This window comes from Balaenoptera ricei, chromosome 13, assembly GCF_028023285.1.
Source record: "Balaenoptera ricei isolate mBalRic1 chromosome 13, mBalRic1.hap2, whole genome shotgun sequence".
In the NCBI taxonomy this organism is placed as follows: Eukaryota; Metazoa; Chordata; class Mammalia; order Artiodactyla; family Balaenopteridae; genus Balaenoptera; species Balaenoptera ricei.
The window spans coordinates 42348921-42365317 of record NC_082651.1 but is presented as its reverse complement, the minus strand read 5'-3'; the positions used below and the strand labels follow the sequence as shown (position 1 = coordinate 42365317).

At 50.2% G+C, this 16397-nt stretch overlaps 1 protein-coding gene across 2 annotated transcripts in view; it reads right to left on the bottom strand.

The window, feature by feature from the left end:
• Positions 1 to 16397, bottom strand: part of TGFA (transforming growth factor alpha) — a 107432-nt gene that overhangs the window by 68954 nt on the left and 22081 nt on the right. For both annotated transcript variants that reach the window (XM_059943044.1, XM_059943045.1), the window contains exon 2: positions 1959 to 2012. In XM_059943044.1, the coding sequence (XP_059799027.1) occupies positions 1959 to 2012 (54 nt within the window). The remainder of the gene's footprint in view (positions 1 to 1958; positions 2013 to 16397) is intronic.

Genomic DNA, 16397 nt, shown 5'->3' with positions numbered 1-16397 from the left:
CTGCCTGTGCTCTCACCCATCACATTGGGCTACAGAGTGGCACTCAGCCAGTTACAGGGTCATGTGCAAAAGGGCAGGACACAACTACTGTTTTCTGAACATACATCATCATGAGAGAGAGTATGTCTCTGATATCAACAAGGACCTGAGACTATCTCACAGAAGCAAGTCCAGAAAGGAAAGATGGAAGAGAGGTTGGTCACTACTGCAGCAAGGACAGTCATTTTCTGGATAAATGTCACAGGTTTTCCCATTTCTACCCAGAAGAGCCTGGGAAACCCCAAAGGGTCTCAGCAGGAGCCACGCCAGGCCCCTGAGGGGACTGGCTGAGGTACGACATCCCCTAGGCCTTTCTTGTACAAATGGATGCAATGGGAGGAGGGGATAAAATAACCAGGAGGACCCGTTCCCATGGAGGCAGCATCAACATTTGCCATCACCACAAACTGTCACCTACAAGTGACTTAGAGGAGACCCTGGCTCTTGGCCTACCAGGTCCTACAGTGAGGACCAGGAGGGGCTGGAGATGCACATGGGGGGTAAATGCATCCCAGGAGGGGGGTTGGGGCAGTTCTGAAAACAGCATGGGGGACTCACAAAGCTATCTCCCCCTCCCTATATACCATATCTGAGCCCTCTGTGATGGGGGAAGTAATTAAAAAGTGAAAGAACTACTTCATGGAAACTCTGGCAGACCCTGGACTCTAAAAGCACCGCTTTGGGAGGGACAGATCCTTCTACCCCGAGTCCCAGAAAAGAATAACACAGAGGAAGAAAGGCATCTGTGGCAACATGGGCCACCAAGTGGCTTGGACACCTTAATGGTTCAAGTGCATCAAGGATGCACAACCTCCACTGTGTTTGGATGGAAAGGTCTGGAAGAAGAGAAGAGCCAAGTACCAGGGACACTGTGTGGTTGGTTAGAGAATTTATGAATGCATAGGACCACCTCCTGCCCAGGCACCTCCCTGAGATAACTAGGGAAACACAGCAGGGGCCACTGCAATAACAGATGGGAGCATACGCCATGTCAACGAGGGAACAGTGAAACTGGCAGACTCATGCATTGCTGGCGTAGAAATCAGCTCAATTCACTTGGAGAGCTATTTGGCAATTTGTTAAAAGGTTCATAAATATATTTATCCTTGCTCCTGGAGATATGTCCTAAGGAAAGGATCCAAAAGAAGGAAACACCTTCTAGGCATCAAGATGTAGCATTATAATTTAAACTGGAGGCAACAAAAATATCCCATGGGAAATGCCTAATTAAATCACATATGTCCGTTTTAATGGAACATCATGACATTTTAAAAGGATAAATTTCAAGACTTTCTAGCAACATGGAAAAATGCACAACTCCAAACGTTGAATTTAGAAAGCAGGAATCCAAATAGTTTCCTCACCATGACTAACTGTATAAAAATATTAGCGCACATGGACAAATGCTAAAAGCCGATGCTTTCTGTGATCCTCTGCCCGAGAATGGTTTGCCTCCCACGTTTCCCAACTTTCCAATCCGTTGATCGAGGATCTTGCAAACGAGACCGGGGAAATATGACTACAAATGTCAAAAAATAAACTGGAAAATAACTAAACAAAATCACCAGGCAGAAGGAGACGAGGGTTTAGGGACCTGGGTTCTTCTTTAGATGGATTAGAACGTGATGGTTCCCAGCTTGTGGGTCGTGCAGGCTTTGCTTTCCGGCACCCCTGCCCACAGTGATTGTCTGATCAGAGAAGGGAGAGGGCGAGCCCTGAGGCCAGCAGTTAAGACCTCCCAGGAGCGCTCCCTGGGCCCCTGGGACAGAGGACAGAGAGGGTGCAGGGGACATTTGTGCGGGAGCTCAGCGGGCAGGAGCCCCGGGAGGAAGCTTAGAGCTCAGGCTCCACAAAGCAGCCAGGGTCTGCCACCGTGCAATGCTCCGCACACCACCCCACCCCAAGGGGACGGCACTCACCACTCAGAGCGGACGTGCTGTTCTCCAGGGCCTGGCACACAGCCAACAAAAGACCTGCGAGGGGAAGAAGAGAGGACAGGTGAGAGTTTGGCCAGCAGCCCACGTTCTCAGGCTTCGAGAGTGGGCCCTTGCAAGGGAGACTTGGTAGTTTCACAGGGTGGCCAAAGGCAGGCTTGGTGACATACTTTGGGGAACTCAGTGCAAAGTGAAGACGTGGGACCCTCTGCCCAAAAAGCAGGAAAAAAGTGCCTATCTAATGGGCACTCTAAGTTACTAAAATATCAAGCTTTTCCCTTCCTTTCCTGGTCTCTCTGTCTCCACTTGTCATGATGTTTGTTTCTGTCTTTTTAAAAACACCTTATAAATATTTTTATTGTGGTAGAACATACATAGAAGTCACTACCTTAACCCTCTTTAAGTGTACAGTTCGGGGGCTTTAAGTACCTACACACTGTTGCGCATGTCGTGATGTTTCTTATCTGCTCTTTCTGGTCTTGCTCTCTCTGGGGTATGAGGAGACCTGCAGGGTGAGCACAGATCCTCAGGGGCGCCCTGGGCCCCAGCGACAGCGCGCAATTGCGCACGTGACCCCGCACTGCCGCGCTTCCCCTCCCCCAGCGGCGGGATGGGTGTGTGCGACCCAGCTGGGGGCAGGGGAGCCGAGTCAGGGGTTTCCTCTTCCCAGAAACCAGTCGCCCCAACCCAAGGTGGGCAGGTGACCCGCGAGGGTGTTGCAATATCCACCCTGGCAACCTGGACGGGGGGAGGGGAGTCAGTCATCCACGGAAACGCAGTGGGGCTGCCAGCCCAGGATGGGGCAGCTACCACCATGCCCTGCCCAGGATGCTGTGGGGTGTGCACACCTCACCCCAGCCTTTCTTGTGTCCAGGCCCCATGTGGCAGGGGTGAGAACCCACCCAGGGGAGGCAGGGAGGTGACGGTAGGTGGGACCACAGGAGGCGAGGCCCAGGTCCTCCTCGGTGCACACCCCACGGTCCCACTGAACTTCACTTACAAGATACAAATGCAAAGAGAAAACTGTTAAGAATTTCAAGACTGCAGCTGCACAGCGGCAGCGGTGTTAGCCCCCCAAGCCCAGGGCCCACCTAAGCAAGAGATCCTGTGACCACCTGTGAAACCGCCCCTGCCAGCAGATGACCTTATATGCCAGCATGTTACAGTACCAGAGGTTTCAGGAAACAGAGCAGCAAAATTCTGATGAAAAAGGAATCTCTCTGAGTTGTGCAATCAGCATGAACTAAGTTAGAATGACTTCCTAAAACCAAACTGCAAAAAGACGCCGTGGTGGCCATGCTAACAGGCTGGGCCGCCTGCAGGTTAGCCCAGAGGCGGCAGAGAAAACAGGCAAACTTCTGCACTGTGACCCCTACCCCAATGCTCAGGACCAGCTCGCCCCCCACCGTGCAGGCTGTGAGGGCTCCTTTCTCCTGTCCCTCAGAGTGTAGACGCACCAGCCCTTGACTCTCAAGGGAGAAACACATTGCAACAGATATGGCAATCTGCTCATGACTTTCCTTCAGGCCTTTGACATGAGAAACATCTCAAAAACTTCAGACCGCTTTTACTGCAGGCTTGGCATGGATTTCCCAAATACTCCTACAGAGTGTTGAACCAGACATTTGTGCTGGAGTTGGGTTGGGGGAGACCAGTCGGCGGTGGGGGACAAGGAGAGAAAGTTAGTAAAATCACACATCTGCCCCGTGCAATTCTTTCTTGTTGCTCAATAGACACTAACTTTGGAAGCATGGTCTTAGGGTTCCCCTGGACATATCTAAAAGGCCGAGTTTGTAATCCGCACACCAAGCGTTAAAATGAGGCTTTCCTATCAAAGCCAGAAAAAGTCTTAGAGGTTTCTCACTGTCAGCTGGGGACCCGTCACAATCTGATTTTGCTGACACCACCACAAACCACTCTGGGCCAAAGGTGGCCCGTGACCTGTGGTACCAAAAGGAACGACTCGGGGATGCTTTGCATACCTCTCGACAGAAAGTGCCAATGGCCTGTCACAAACTGTCCCTGAACGAATGAATTACCTTCCCATCTCCCTCCCCGGCCCCATATCCTGTCAGTCAGTATAGTTCCTGGGCTCCACGTTGACCTCTGCTTAAGCAAAACCAGAATAAGAAAGCGAATACTGTCCAACTCTAGCCAGGACAGAGATGCTCGCCAGCCTGCAGGGTGCGTGGAGGGGGGCTCCCGCAGACTCGGGGTGAGTCCCCTTGCCCCCTCTGCTCCTCACCTGGGAGCTCTCAGCTGCCAACTTGCAAAGGTGTCTTGGGAACTAATTAGAGTTCACAAAACCACCATGTTCCACAGATGAAAGACACTGGGTTTTTATTCATAATTTGAGCAACAGGAGAAGAATAGTTCCTTTCTATACCCTCACATTCCCATGGAAAAACGTTTTAGTGCCCTGGGCTCTCTCTGCAATCTCCATTCAGGCACAACTTCAGCTGAGGCCCTGTGATGGGAGGTGAGCCCTCTGCTTTCCCTTCACTGCGTGGTGGGCTCCCTAAGAGGGTCCCAGACCAAAACGACAGGGCCAGGCCTCTTTCAGTTCTCAGGTGGGTGGATACCCCTTATTGGACAGGTGCCACTCTCAGGCCCACCACTCGGCTTTTACACGCATCATCTTATTTAGTCCTCACGATAACCCATGACACACGGCACCTCCTGGCCTCCCTGCCTTCTGGTCCAGCCCATGGGAACACCCGGTTTTACAGATGAGGAAACTGAGGCTTAGAGAGGTTGAGAAGTCTGCCCAAGCTCCTGCAGCCAAATTCAAATTCAAGTCTGTCCAATTCCTGTGCCCAAGACAGTGTTTAATTACCACCCCGAACACCAGTCCTTCTGACCATAGCCTGCCACGACACACTGGAAGGTGTGTGTTTACCAGTTACAACCCCCAAATGAGTCCGGACAACAGATTCAGCAGGCTTAGCCTCCAGGTTGATCCGTCTTTTCCAGAGGCTACATCAGTTACCTCTTGGGATACTCCCACTGCCTCCAATTCCCCCACTGCGAGCAACGTCTGCCGAGAAGGGGCAAGGGTGTGACTGTCCAGACACCCTGCAGCCCAGTATTCGTAAGCCCAGCTGCCCAGACTGCCAGCCCCCACCCCCGGGCTGTGCAGAGGCCTTCCAGAAACATGTGGACTTGGCAGGCTCCGAGGCTCATCAAAAGCACAGGAAATCCTTCCCGGGAGCACCTGGATGGGGACAGTCCAGGCCCGGGGACAGCGCCACAGTCAGCAGCTCCGGGGAGACGACAGACACTCCGGACGGAGGCTTGGCAGCCACAGGTGCCTCTGCCTGAGGTTCAAAGCCGGACCTCGCCTGCCACAGGGCCACCCAGCCAGCCTCCCTCTGGGCCAGGAATCCCTTCTAGGCTGCTCCTGCCAGCACCCCATTTCTGTTTAAATAGCTCCAAAGAGGGGAATCCCTGCCTTGTGAACTTTAAAAAGACAAGGGGGTGGTGGTGAGGGGAAAACCACATGCAACGGAAGAAAGACCTTATGAAAGGCGGACCCTGTTCCTTGAGGTAGACTGGGAACCCAGGCTGCCCTCCAGGAAGGACAAGGGCTGCAGTGCTTAATAATTCAGCTGTTTGGGATGCAGACAGACGTTTCCAACAGGAAGAATGTCAACAGAAAGGCTAGCCTACTTATCTGGTGAGCTCACAGGATGGGGCCATTGTGAAGCCCACCCACCTCTGGGCCAATGGGAAATGCTGCTGACGGATGCTGGGAACTCCCCACCCCCAGGCCACAGAGCAGGGTGCCCCCTCCATGCACGCCTTCACTCAGGCACGGGGCCAGGACCCGGCTGCGCCTGCAGCACGGGACACCCTCCACCCATCACCTGCTGGCCTACTGACCGCCTCGCCTCCTCTGTGGACATTCAGCTCTAGTGCCCTGGCCTGGAAGAAGCAGCCTCAGGCCCTCAGTCACCCCGGCAGAGTTGACCGCGCCCTGCTCTGGCCTCTAATACAGCCAGTATTTGCTCCTACCTACTCCACTGTATAAATCAGCTGTTCTGGTGATGGCCATTCTGACTGGTGTGAGGTGATACCTCATTGTAGTTTTGATTTGCATTTCTCTAATGATTAGTGATGTTAGTGAGCATTCTTTCATGTGTTTGTTGGCAATCTGTATATCTTCTTTGGAGAAATGTCTATTTAGGTCTTCTGCCCATTTTTGGATTGGGCTGTTTGTTTTTTTGATATTGAGCTGCATGAGCTGCTTGTAAATTTTGGAGATTAATCCTCTGTCAATTGCTTCATTTGCAAATATTTCCTTCCATTCTGAGGGTTATCTTTTCATCTTGTTTATGATTTCATTTGCTGTGCAAAAGCTTTTTCATTAGGTCCCATTTGTTTATTTTTGTTTTTATTTCCATTTCTCTAGGAGGTGGGTCAAAAAGGATCTTGCTGTGATTTATGTCATAGAGTACTGTGCCTATGTTTTCCTCTAAGAGTTTTATAGTGTCTGGCCTTACATTTAGGTCTTCAATCCTAATCATTAAGAAATGCAAATCAAAATTACAATGAGGTAACACCTCATACCAGTCAGAATGGCCATCATCAAAAAGTCTACAAACAATAAATGCTGGAGAGGGTGTGGAGAAAAGGGAACCCTCTTGCACTGTTGGTGGGAATGTAAATTGATACAGCCACTATGGAGAACAGTATGGAGGTTCCTTAAAAAACTAAAAATAGAACTACCATACGACCCAGCAATCCCACTCCTGGGCATATACCCTGAGAAAACCATAATTCAAAAAGAGTCATGTACCACAATGTTCATTGCAGCTCTATTTACAATAGCCAGGACATGGAAGCAACCTAAGTGTCCATCAACAGATGAATGGATAAAGAAGATGTGGTACATATATATAAAGGAATATTACTCAGCCATAAAAAGAAATGAAATTGAGTTATTTATAGTGAGGTGGATGGACCTAGAGTCTGTCATACAGAGTGAAGTAAGTCAGAAAGAGAAAAACAAATACCATATGCTAACACATATATATGGAATCTTAAAAAAAAAAAAGGTCATGAAGAACCTAGGGGCAAGACAGGAATAAAGAGGCAGACCTACTAGAGAATGGACTTGAGGACACGGGGAGGGGGAAGGGTAAGCTGGGACAAAGTGAGAGAGTGGCATGGACATATATACACTACCAAACGTAAAATAGCTAGCTAGTGGGAAGCAGCCGCATAGCACAGGGAGATCAGCTTGGTGCTTTGTGACCACCTAGAGGGGTGGGATAGGGAGAGTGGGAGGGAGGGAGACGCAAGAGGGAAGAGATATGGGGATATATGTGTATGTATAGCTGATTCACTTTGTTATAAAGCAGAAACTAACACACCATTGTAAAGCAATTATACTCCAATAAAGATGTAAAAAAAAAAAAAAAGAAAAGGATGCCTTGGATTTAGAGGTGGCGAGCAAAGGCCTATGGAGAAAGAACTAATGCAGACGAGAGGGGCAGGAATCAGGTGAGAGAGGCAGAAGGGAGTGTGGGTGTTTGGAGGGTAGCCAGGATCCCCCCTTCCTCTCCTGCCATGCTTGGGGTCGCAGGGTCATAAGGGACAGAGCAGGAGCTCAGGAAGTGAGGGTGGTACCTAGTAGGTGAGAATCCTGCATCTCAGCATGAGGTCTTCAGGTGACAACTCATGGACAGCCATATAGGGCACAAAAATATATGGAAATGGGTCACGGGGAACCCAGGGCCTGCTGGTATCTTCTGGTACCAGATTCTAAGGTATCTTTTCTTATGAATTATATTCCAACATCTGAATTTTATCTGCAAACATGGCAGGATTTTTAACTGCATAGCAAAAACTGCAATATTGTGTGACTTTATCAGTATTTTTAAATGCAAGAGGTTCGATAGCCAGGTGAAGATGCTGGCTTCAGGGTCAGAACTGATTTGGAAGAAAGAAAAAGGGAACACACTGCAGGCAGGGACAAGGAGGGAAGCTGGTAGGACCAGGAGACCCGGGCCTGCCCCGCCTTCGAGAATATCCATAAATGCCATGGTCGAAAGCAGCCAGGAGGCATCCTCGTCGCCCCAGTGCAGCATTTCTCTCCAAGGAAGAGCTGACAATTCACGAGTGCTCCTACTTACAGAGACACCAGTTACACTGGCTTCAGAGGATGGCAGGCAAAGCAGCAGAGGAATTTGTGGAGGAACTGGCCAGACGGGATTAGGACAGCTCAGGGGAAGGCAAGGAGGGTTTAGAAATATGTGACACGGGAATGAATCACCTTAGGCTGATGGGCTCATGGGACAGAGGGCTCTTTCTTTCACCGTCCCAGCATCTGGAACTCTGCTTTCAAAACACAGATTGGACTCTGCTACCCAAGGAGAATCTTATCGAGGAATTATTTGAAATGGTTAGTGCTGTGTTTCAGGTGGCGAGTCCAGACACACAGAGCAAAGAAACTCTCCCAACTCTGCAGGGAGAGGGCAGCTCTCAGTTACAAACCCACCCAAGTGAGGTTCTGACCCTGTGCCCAAACAGCCCCACACTGGACACATGAACTGAGAAGACACTTGTATGTCAGTGGCGGGTGGTAGAGGGAAGACCACCAGCGCCTGACTGGTCTTCTGAGCTCCCTCCTCACACCGTTCAGCCATAGTTATTATTGTGGCTGATAGCGTTATTAACAATAATAGCAGCAACATTTGAGCACTTATGACATGCCCTGCATCATCTCATTCAATACTCAAAGCCAGTCCTAGGAAGCAGGTACTATTTGTGCTCCCATTTCAGAGGTGAGAAAGTGGAGGTACAGGAGAGGAAGTCACCTGCCCAAGGTCACCCAGCTTGTAAGTGACAGACATTGCAGGCTCATGTTACAGGGCCCAGCTGGCCCCCCTTTGCTTTCCCTTACCCTATGAAGTGCAGCCAAAGAACACAGACATGCTAGAAAAGTCCACCTCCTCCTCTTCTCCTGGATCTAAGCCAGATGTACTGGGATATGCAGGCTACCAAGGGGTCCAGAGACTAGGGTCATTCGTGAATGGTGTCACCTTTAGCAAGTCCCTTCACCTCTCAATCTTGGGTTCCTTACGTTTAAATGACAGAGTTGGGCCAGAAGATCAGCCCAGTCCTTAACTTCTGGAACAATATGGGGCTGTGCATCTTCTTCAACCATCTATCTGGGGAAGGGGGGTGGGGACATACTTGGCCTCATTCCAATGCTTTGTAGGTGGATCCCTCGCCTTGAACGAGGATCAGGCAAGATGCAGGCTGCGTGTGCTTATCTCAGTGAGCGTGCTCGGTTTACAGTAATATTGTCTTTCAGTTTAGCATGGCACTTCCATCAAATATCAGAAGATGGGAGAGATCCGAAAACCGCAACCTAAAAGGGCACTTCTCATTTCTACATTTTCAATGCACTTTTTTTCTTTTTTAATTAATTTATTTATTTTTGGCTGCGTTGGGTCTTTGTTGTTGTGCGAGGGCTTTCTCTAGTTGCAGAGAGCGGGGGCTCCTCCTCGATGCGGTCTGCAGGCTTCTCTTGTTGTGGAGCACGGGCTCTAGGTGTACGGGTTTCAGTAGTTGTGGCTTGCGGGCTCTAGAGCACAGGCTCAGTAGTTGTGGTACACGGGCTTAGTTGCTCCGCGGCATGTGGGATCTTCCCGAACCAGGGCTCGAACCCGTGTCTCCTGCATTCAGGTGGATTCTTAACCACTGCGCCACCAGGGAAGCCCTTCAGTGCAGTCTTGACACTGGCTTGATGATATATTCCAAGCTTACAGTCCATGAGGAACGCTCTTGGGTCAGTTGAGCTTGGGACCCTTCCTAATGACCCCTGGGTGGCCATAAGCAGCAAAGCCCAACTTGATGCGTCTAAGGCAATACCTCATGACTATGACACTGTGGAAAATAAGCCAGTGTTACCTGAATGCTCATGGGTATTGTCCATATATCTGTGGATGGGAAAACCTCAAGTATTCAGAATGAACCTGCAGGATGGGGAGGTGAACGAGACAGGCAGATGGGTGCCTGCATTGCAACCCTGTACCATTTTCTATTCCTGACTCAGGGTCTATTATGGCAGAGCAGAAAGGAGCCTTGCCGTCAGGCCTTTGTTCAAATCCTGGCTCTGCCACTGCTTAACTATGGGACCTTGGCTAAGTTATCTAACCTCGCTGAGCCTCTGTGTCCTCATCCATAAATAAGGATAACACTTCCTCACGTGACTATTGCTAAGGATTAAATAAAATAAAATAGTGTATGCAAGGTCGGAGGAAAATGGACTCTTCCATACTATATCGAAGGCAGATGAGTATGGGCTGTTGAAGCCAACACACAAACCCCATGTTCCCATAGACACTTTCCCACTTCCAGGTCCCACACACCATCTCCAATCCTGACCCCTCTCCAGAGGCCTGTACCTCAAACGTCGTGTTCCAAAATAAACTCACCTGTCTCCTGACCGTTCCACTCCTCCTCCTTCGTTCTAGGTGGGGCTGAAGACCCGACAGCTGTCATCGACCCCTCCCTCTCCTTTACCCTGTATCCAAGCCAAGGTCTCCTACACGTCCTGCCTCCACCTTATCCATCCCCCTGCATCCCCACTGCCCCAATTCAGCCTCATCATCTCTCCTGGGCTATCACAATAGTTGCCTGACTGGTTTTCCTGACAACAGCTTTTTTACCTTTGCTCCTGCTGCCAGAAGTGAGCTTCCAGAGCACTTCTGGGCCATCAGACTCCTTCCCTCTAAACCCCCGCTCACACAGTCCCCTCCCCCAGCCAAGAAGTCCCAAGCAGAGATTTCAGGTGCATAACCTGGTCCCAAACCCCATTTCCATCTGGCTCCTCCCACCCACTCCTGTTAGGCACCAGCCGCCTGGCACTGTCCCCCTTCCCTGCACACGACCTGTCCTCACTCAGCTCGGTGCCTTGGGGCTCAAGCCACTAGGGTCCTGACTCGAGTTCTTGCAGCTGTGTGACCTTTGCTTAGTTGCCTGAGTCTCGGATTCCTCCGCTATGAAAAAGAGATAACGGTATTGGTCTCCCACACAGGGTTACCGTAAAGACTGAGTGAGGGGACTCAGGAGAAACGTGTAATACATGCAGTGGCCCATCACAACCATGCAACATGTGGTCGCTGCTATGACTGAGAGTTCCCATTTCTATCATGCTACTCCCTGAGTCGGCCAGCCCCTTCCTCTACCTGTAAACAAATTTGCCTCTGAAAGCCTCGTTCAAATGTCAGAAACAATCATTTCTTCCTCAGTGCCGTCCTTATTAGATCCCACCTTGTAGTTAAGAAGTTTTCACGTCTCACCCCTCCCCGCCAGCGAGGTCGGCAGCTGTGTCCTACTCATCTCTACCCTCACACCTGGTGCAATGCCTGCCACCTACTTAGGGTTTGGATACATGTATGTTGAACTGGATTTCTCTAAGAGGTCACCAGCTTGAAAACAGAGTTGGAGGGGGGTGAGTACTGAGAATGTGCAGGTGGGGAGTGGGAAAGCCCACCGACCCCCCGGAATTCCCCCCTCACTTCTCCCCCAGCTATACCTCTCAGTGTCGGCTCTTTTTCTGATTTCAGTGGAGTTGGAGAACACGGAAACCTGGCATTCACTCATTCAACAAGTGTTTACTGAGCACCCACTACGTGGCAGAGACTGCTCTAGAGGTTGCAGAAATAGCGGAGGGACTCAAAGGCCCCTCTCTCACAACATCTGCAATGTACTCTTCTTCTGAGGAATAATTCTTCCAACCCTTAGAAACCATCACACTGAACTGCATTACAGAAGTCAGGCTGCACCATCATTCAGTCGGGTGCTGAGTTAAAATGCCTCTTCTCTTTCAATCCTGGTTAACGAGTCTCACTAGAATATAGAGAAGACCACGCAGGATGGGGAAGCGTCACCCTTCTCCTGAGCCTGGAGTAAGTCTGCTGAACCAAGATCATGCCAAGATGACCCTGAGTTGTTTGATCACCTGATGAGATGACCCCTGAAATGTTTTACACCCTTAACTTATTTTGTCAGTTTTTCCTGAAATCTTTATGAGAAAGCAGGAAGATACGGCTGAAGCAAACACACCCACCTGTGTCCTGGGAGCCTCTCCCACGCTCGCTATTCAAGTCCTTTGTTCCACCCAAATGTGTCCACCTGGCCCAGGCTTCTTAAATATTCTCACTCGCTCTCTCCTGCCTGGAAAACCCTCAGGCTGCCCCGACCTCACTTCTTTGCAGCCCCCAGGCCCAGACCTCTTTCCCCACCATCTCTGACTTAGGAGAACAGATTACATTACTATCTTCCTTTCCGTACTTCAAAGGCCAAATGAGAATATTTGCAAAATGCTTTAGGCTCTTTAGAGTCAAGGTCCTAATAAATGCCCAGGACTTATACCACATGCACAGGCATCAGAGAAGCAATGCAGCTATAAAAGGAGGTGGCGTGCTCATCCTGACTTCTGGAAGACATGCAAAAAAGAAATGACTAAATAAAAAGTCCGCAGAGACCCTTGCAGGAGGGGGTGGGTGCTGCCCTGTTGAGAAACCTTTGTTTCTAAGGCCTGGCAGGTGTGATGCAACCCCCTCACACTGCTACACACATATCTTCCTCTCTGCTCTCCCCAACACCCACCCACGTCAAAGCCTTACAGAACGGGGCTGCCTACTGATCCGGTGGTCTGAGAGGACCCCCTCCTACAAAGCAAACAGCACACAGGAGCAAAATATCTTTGCCAAACAGTAAGTTAACCAGGATGAACAGAGCATCTCCTCTGGGCGAGGCGGGCCCTGTGCTCGCTCCCATCTGTGCCCCACCCTTTCTCGTCAGGAGGAAGCAGAGCTGAGGGTTTATCAAAGACCTGGACCAGGGCTGGCGACTGAGTCAAACTTCCTCTTCCACAGGCCCCGCTCCCATGCTGGCTGGCCGAGGGCCCTGGCCAGGGATTGCAGGGCAGCAGGACGAGTATCGCCGAGCCCTCCCGGAGTTTCCCGGCCGCTGAATCACCAACAGGCTCTACCAGGGCTGAGCTCCGAGGCCACAGGAAGCTGTGCGGAGGTGCTCGCGACCCCGCTGCAGCCGACTGACACTTATTTGAGGAGCAAAGGTGTCAGTGCCAAGGGCCACGATCGACTTTCCCAGAGTCCCGGAGGAAAGGAGGGGCGGGAGAGTGGACCTGAGACAGGGCCGGGATCAAGTGGTAGATGCAAGGACACCACCTGCAGGGCCCGGGCCCCTCAGCTGCCGGGAATTGCAGAAATCAAACACCAAGCCCCCTCCCGCTTTGTGGAGGCCCACTGGCCCCATCCCAGCTTCCCCCCGCCTTGTGGTGTCCCCATAATTACCATCCTCCGGGCCCAGGGTCAGCAGTGGCTCTGCCTGTGTGGACCTCAGCCCAGCAGAGTCAGACTCTTGGCAGCCCCAACAAAGCCAGGCCCATCCCTCGGCTCTGTCAAGGCCCTATGTACACATCACTCACCGCTAGTGGCTTGGAAGTAGGCTACGAGCGGGGAGGTAAAAAAAATAAGCAATCCTTGAACTCTGCCCCATTTCCTCCATGTGAATAGCTGGGTGATGACAAACTCACCCCTTCCCACAGCTCCGCTCAGGACACCCCTGGGTCCCCTCTGTAGAAGGCATGACAAGGCGTGGGGTTTGAGCCAAGATAAACACCAGTGTGACTTGGCCGAATTTCAGATCAGTGCAGCGTCAGCCTTGGGGGCTGGGGGAGGGTTGGACGGAGGGTACAGTGCTGCACCAATGCTAATCGCCACTGTCAGCCTTCCATCGTGTTCTGTGTTCTTGGGGCTGACCACAGAACACCACTTAGGGGAACTCACTTGACTGCATGAGGACCACTGATTGAGAAGCAGGGTTCAAATGGAGAAAACAAATCCTCAGAAGCCTAGATTTTTCAAGAGTTAAGGGAAAACACCCTGAAGTCCTTGAAACCCCACAGCACCCTGCAGGCTGGAAAAATGTCTAAGTTCTTCTTCTTGGGCCCTGGAAGTGAGGGGCAGGAGGAGGAAGAGGGGAGAGTAGATGAAAAAGGATGTGGGTGAAAACAGCAGGTACCAGCTGCTGAGAAGGGCCCGGATGAGGAGTGGGCAAGAGGCACTCAGAGTGACCCCTTTTAACTAGGAGACCCTGACCAAACCACCCCTAGCCCAGGGGTTCTCATCGCTGGCAGGGCCTCCTGGGGGCATATGGTAATGGTGGGGTAGTTTTGATTGTCACAATGACGTGAGGGGCTCTCTTGGTATTTAATGGGTGAGAGCAGGGATGCCAAATTGCTGTGATGCACAGGACTTTGTCCTGCCTAGGATGCCAATAGTGCACCTTGCTGAGAAATTCCCGACCCCAGCAGGGAAAGGCCCTTCAACCACAGGTCATTCAGCCTCCAAAGGCATGCGGGCAGAAGCACCCTAAACTCAGGGGAGATGGAACAAGCCGGCAGCCACATGAACGGACAGGGTGACTCAAGAGAGCCTTGCTAATGGTCTGGGGAAGCTCGCCGCAGGACTGTGGCGTCAGCCTGCCCTCAGGAAACTGGGATGCTCCTTTCCCCATGCAGTGATTCCCTCCATTCTCTGTTCATCTGTCTGCCTCTCTATAATAACCTGAAGCATCTGGGTTGCACAATAGGAAGCCTACCTATAAAGTAACAAGACCGACGAGCCATCAACAAACCTGCTCCCAGGGATTTGTAGTCGTGGGGCTCCAAACAGACTCCTGGGAGCCCGGAGAGGGAGGGAACTGCAGGAGGGGTGAGGCAGGCAGCTGTCTCTTGGTGCACTGATTTTAGGGCCCCTGACGTTATTTCCCTCTGGCCAATGTATGTTCTTCTGGCCACATATGGCAAAGCTGTTCAGCGAATGCCCCCAAAGCACTTAGTGGTATGGGAAGAGTCTTATTTACTGACTGGAGACAAACCAGTGAGGAACAAGGTACACCTGACCCCACGGTTTTGGGTGAAGAGCATCACGTACCTTTTAGTAGTATCAACAAATCATTTTAAAGGAAGACAAAAAAACCCTGGGGAAGCATGGTAATTCTCCCCTACCAACCCTGCTTCCTCATTGACTTTTGGCATTTAGGGTAGAGGTGCGAAGCAAAAGAAAAGAGGGAGGGAAGAGGAAGTTTTCTGCTAGGATGGTTTAGCTCGAGCAAGAGGAAAATGACAGAAAGAAGAATGTGTGTGGCATCCCTGGAATATTCAGCATACTTCCAAAGCACTGCCCAGAAAAATCAGACTCCTCTAAATGAAAGTGGTGCAGGAACCAGAACCAGCTGATGAAATGGTACAGCCACTTTGGAGGACAGTTTGGTGGTTTCTTACAAAACCAGACATAGTCTTACCATATGGTCCAGCAATCGAGCTCCTTGGTATTTACCTGAATGATTGAAAACTTATGTCCACACACACGCACAGAAAGCTGCACACAAATGTTTACAGCAGCTTTATTCACAATTATCCAAACTTGGAAGTAACCAAGATATCCTTCAGCAGGTGAACGGATAAGCTGTGGTACATTCAGACAACGGAATATTATGCAGCAATAAAAAATGAGCTCTCAAGCCACAAAAAGACACGAAGGAAACTTAAATGCATATTCCTAAGTGAAATAAGCCAATCGGAAAAGGCTATGTACTGTGACTGTGTGATTCCAACTATACGATATTCTGGAAAAGGCTAAACTATGCAGACAGTGAAAAGATCACTGGTTGCCAGGGGTTTGGGACAAGGGAGAGAGGGATGAACAGAGGAAGCAAAGAGCATTTTTAGGGCAGTGAAACTATTCTGTGTGATACTACAGTGGCGGATACATGTCATCACACATTTGTCAACGTTCATAGAATGCACAAAGAATAAGCCTTAATGTAAACTAGGGACTTTTGTTTACATTTAACCTTAGGTAAAAAACATTAACTTTCATTAATAATAATGTACCAATATGGGCTCATCAATTATAGTGAAGGTACCACACTAAAGCAAGATGTTAATAACAGGGGAAGCATATGGGAACTCTCTGTACTTTCTGCTCAATTTTTCTATAAGCCTGAAACTGCTCTAAAAAAACTACAGTCTAGAGGGGCGCAGTGCTCAGCCCACCTGGACCCTCGTGGCCAGAGGAGGCCCTGGAAGCAACCTAAATGTCCATTGACAGACAGATGGATAAAGAAGATGTGGTACCTATATACAATGGAATATTACTCAGCCATAAAAAAGGAACGAAATTGGGTCATTTGTAGAGACGTGGATGGACCCAGAGTCTGTCATACAGAGTGAAGTAAATCAGAATGAGAAAAACAAATACTGTATATTATCGCATATATGTGGAATCTAGAAAAATGGTACAGATGAACCTATATGCAGGGCAGGAATAGAGACGCAGACGTAGAGAACGGATGTGTGGACGCGGGGGTGGGGGG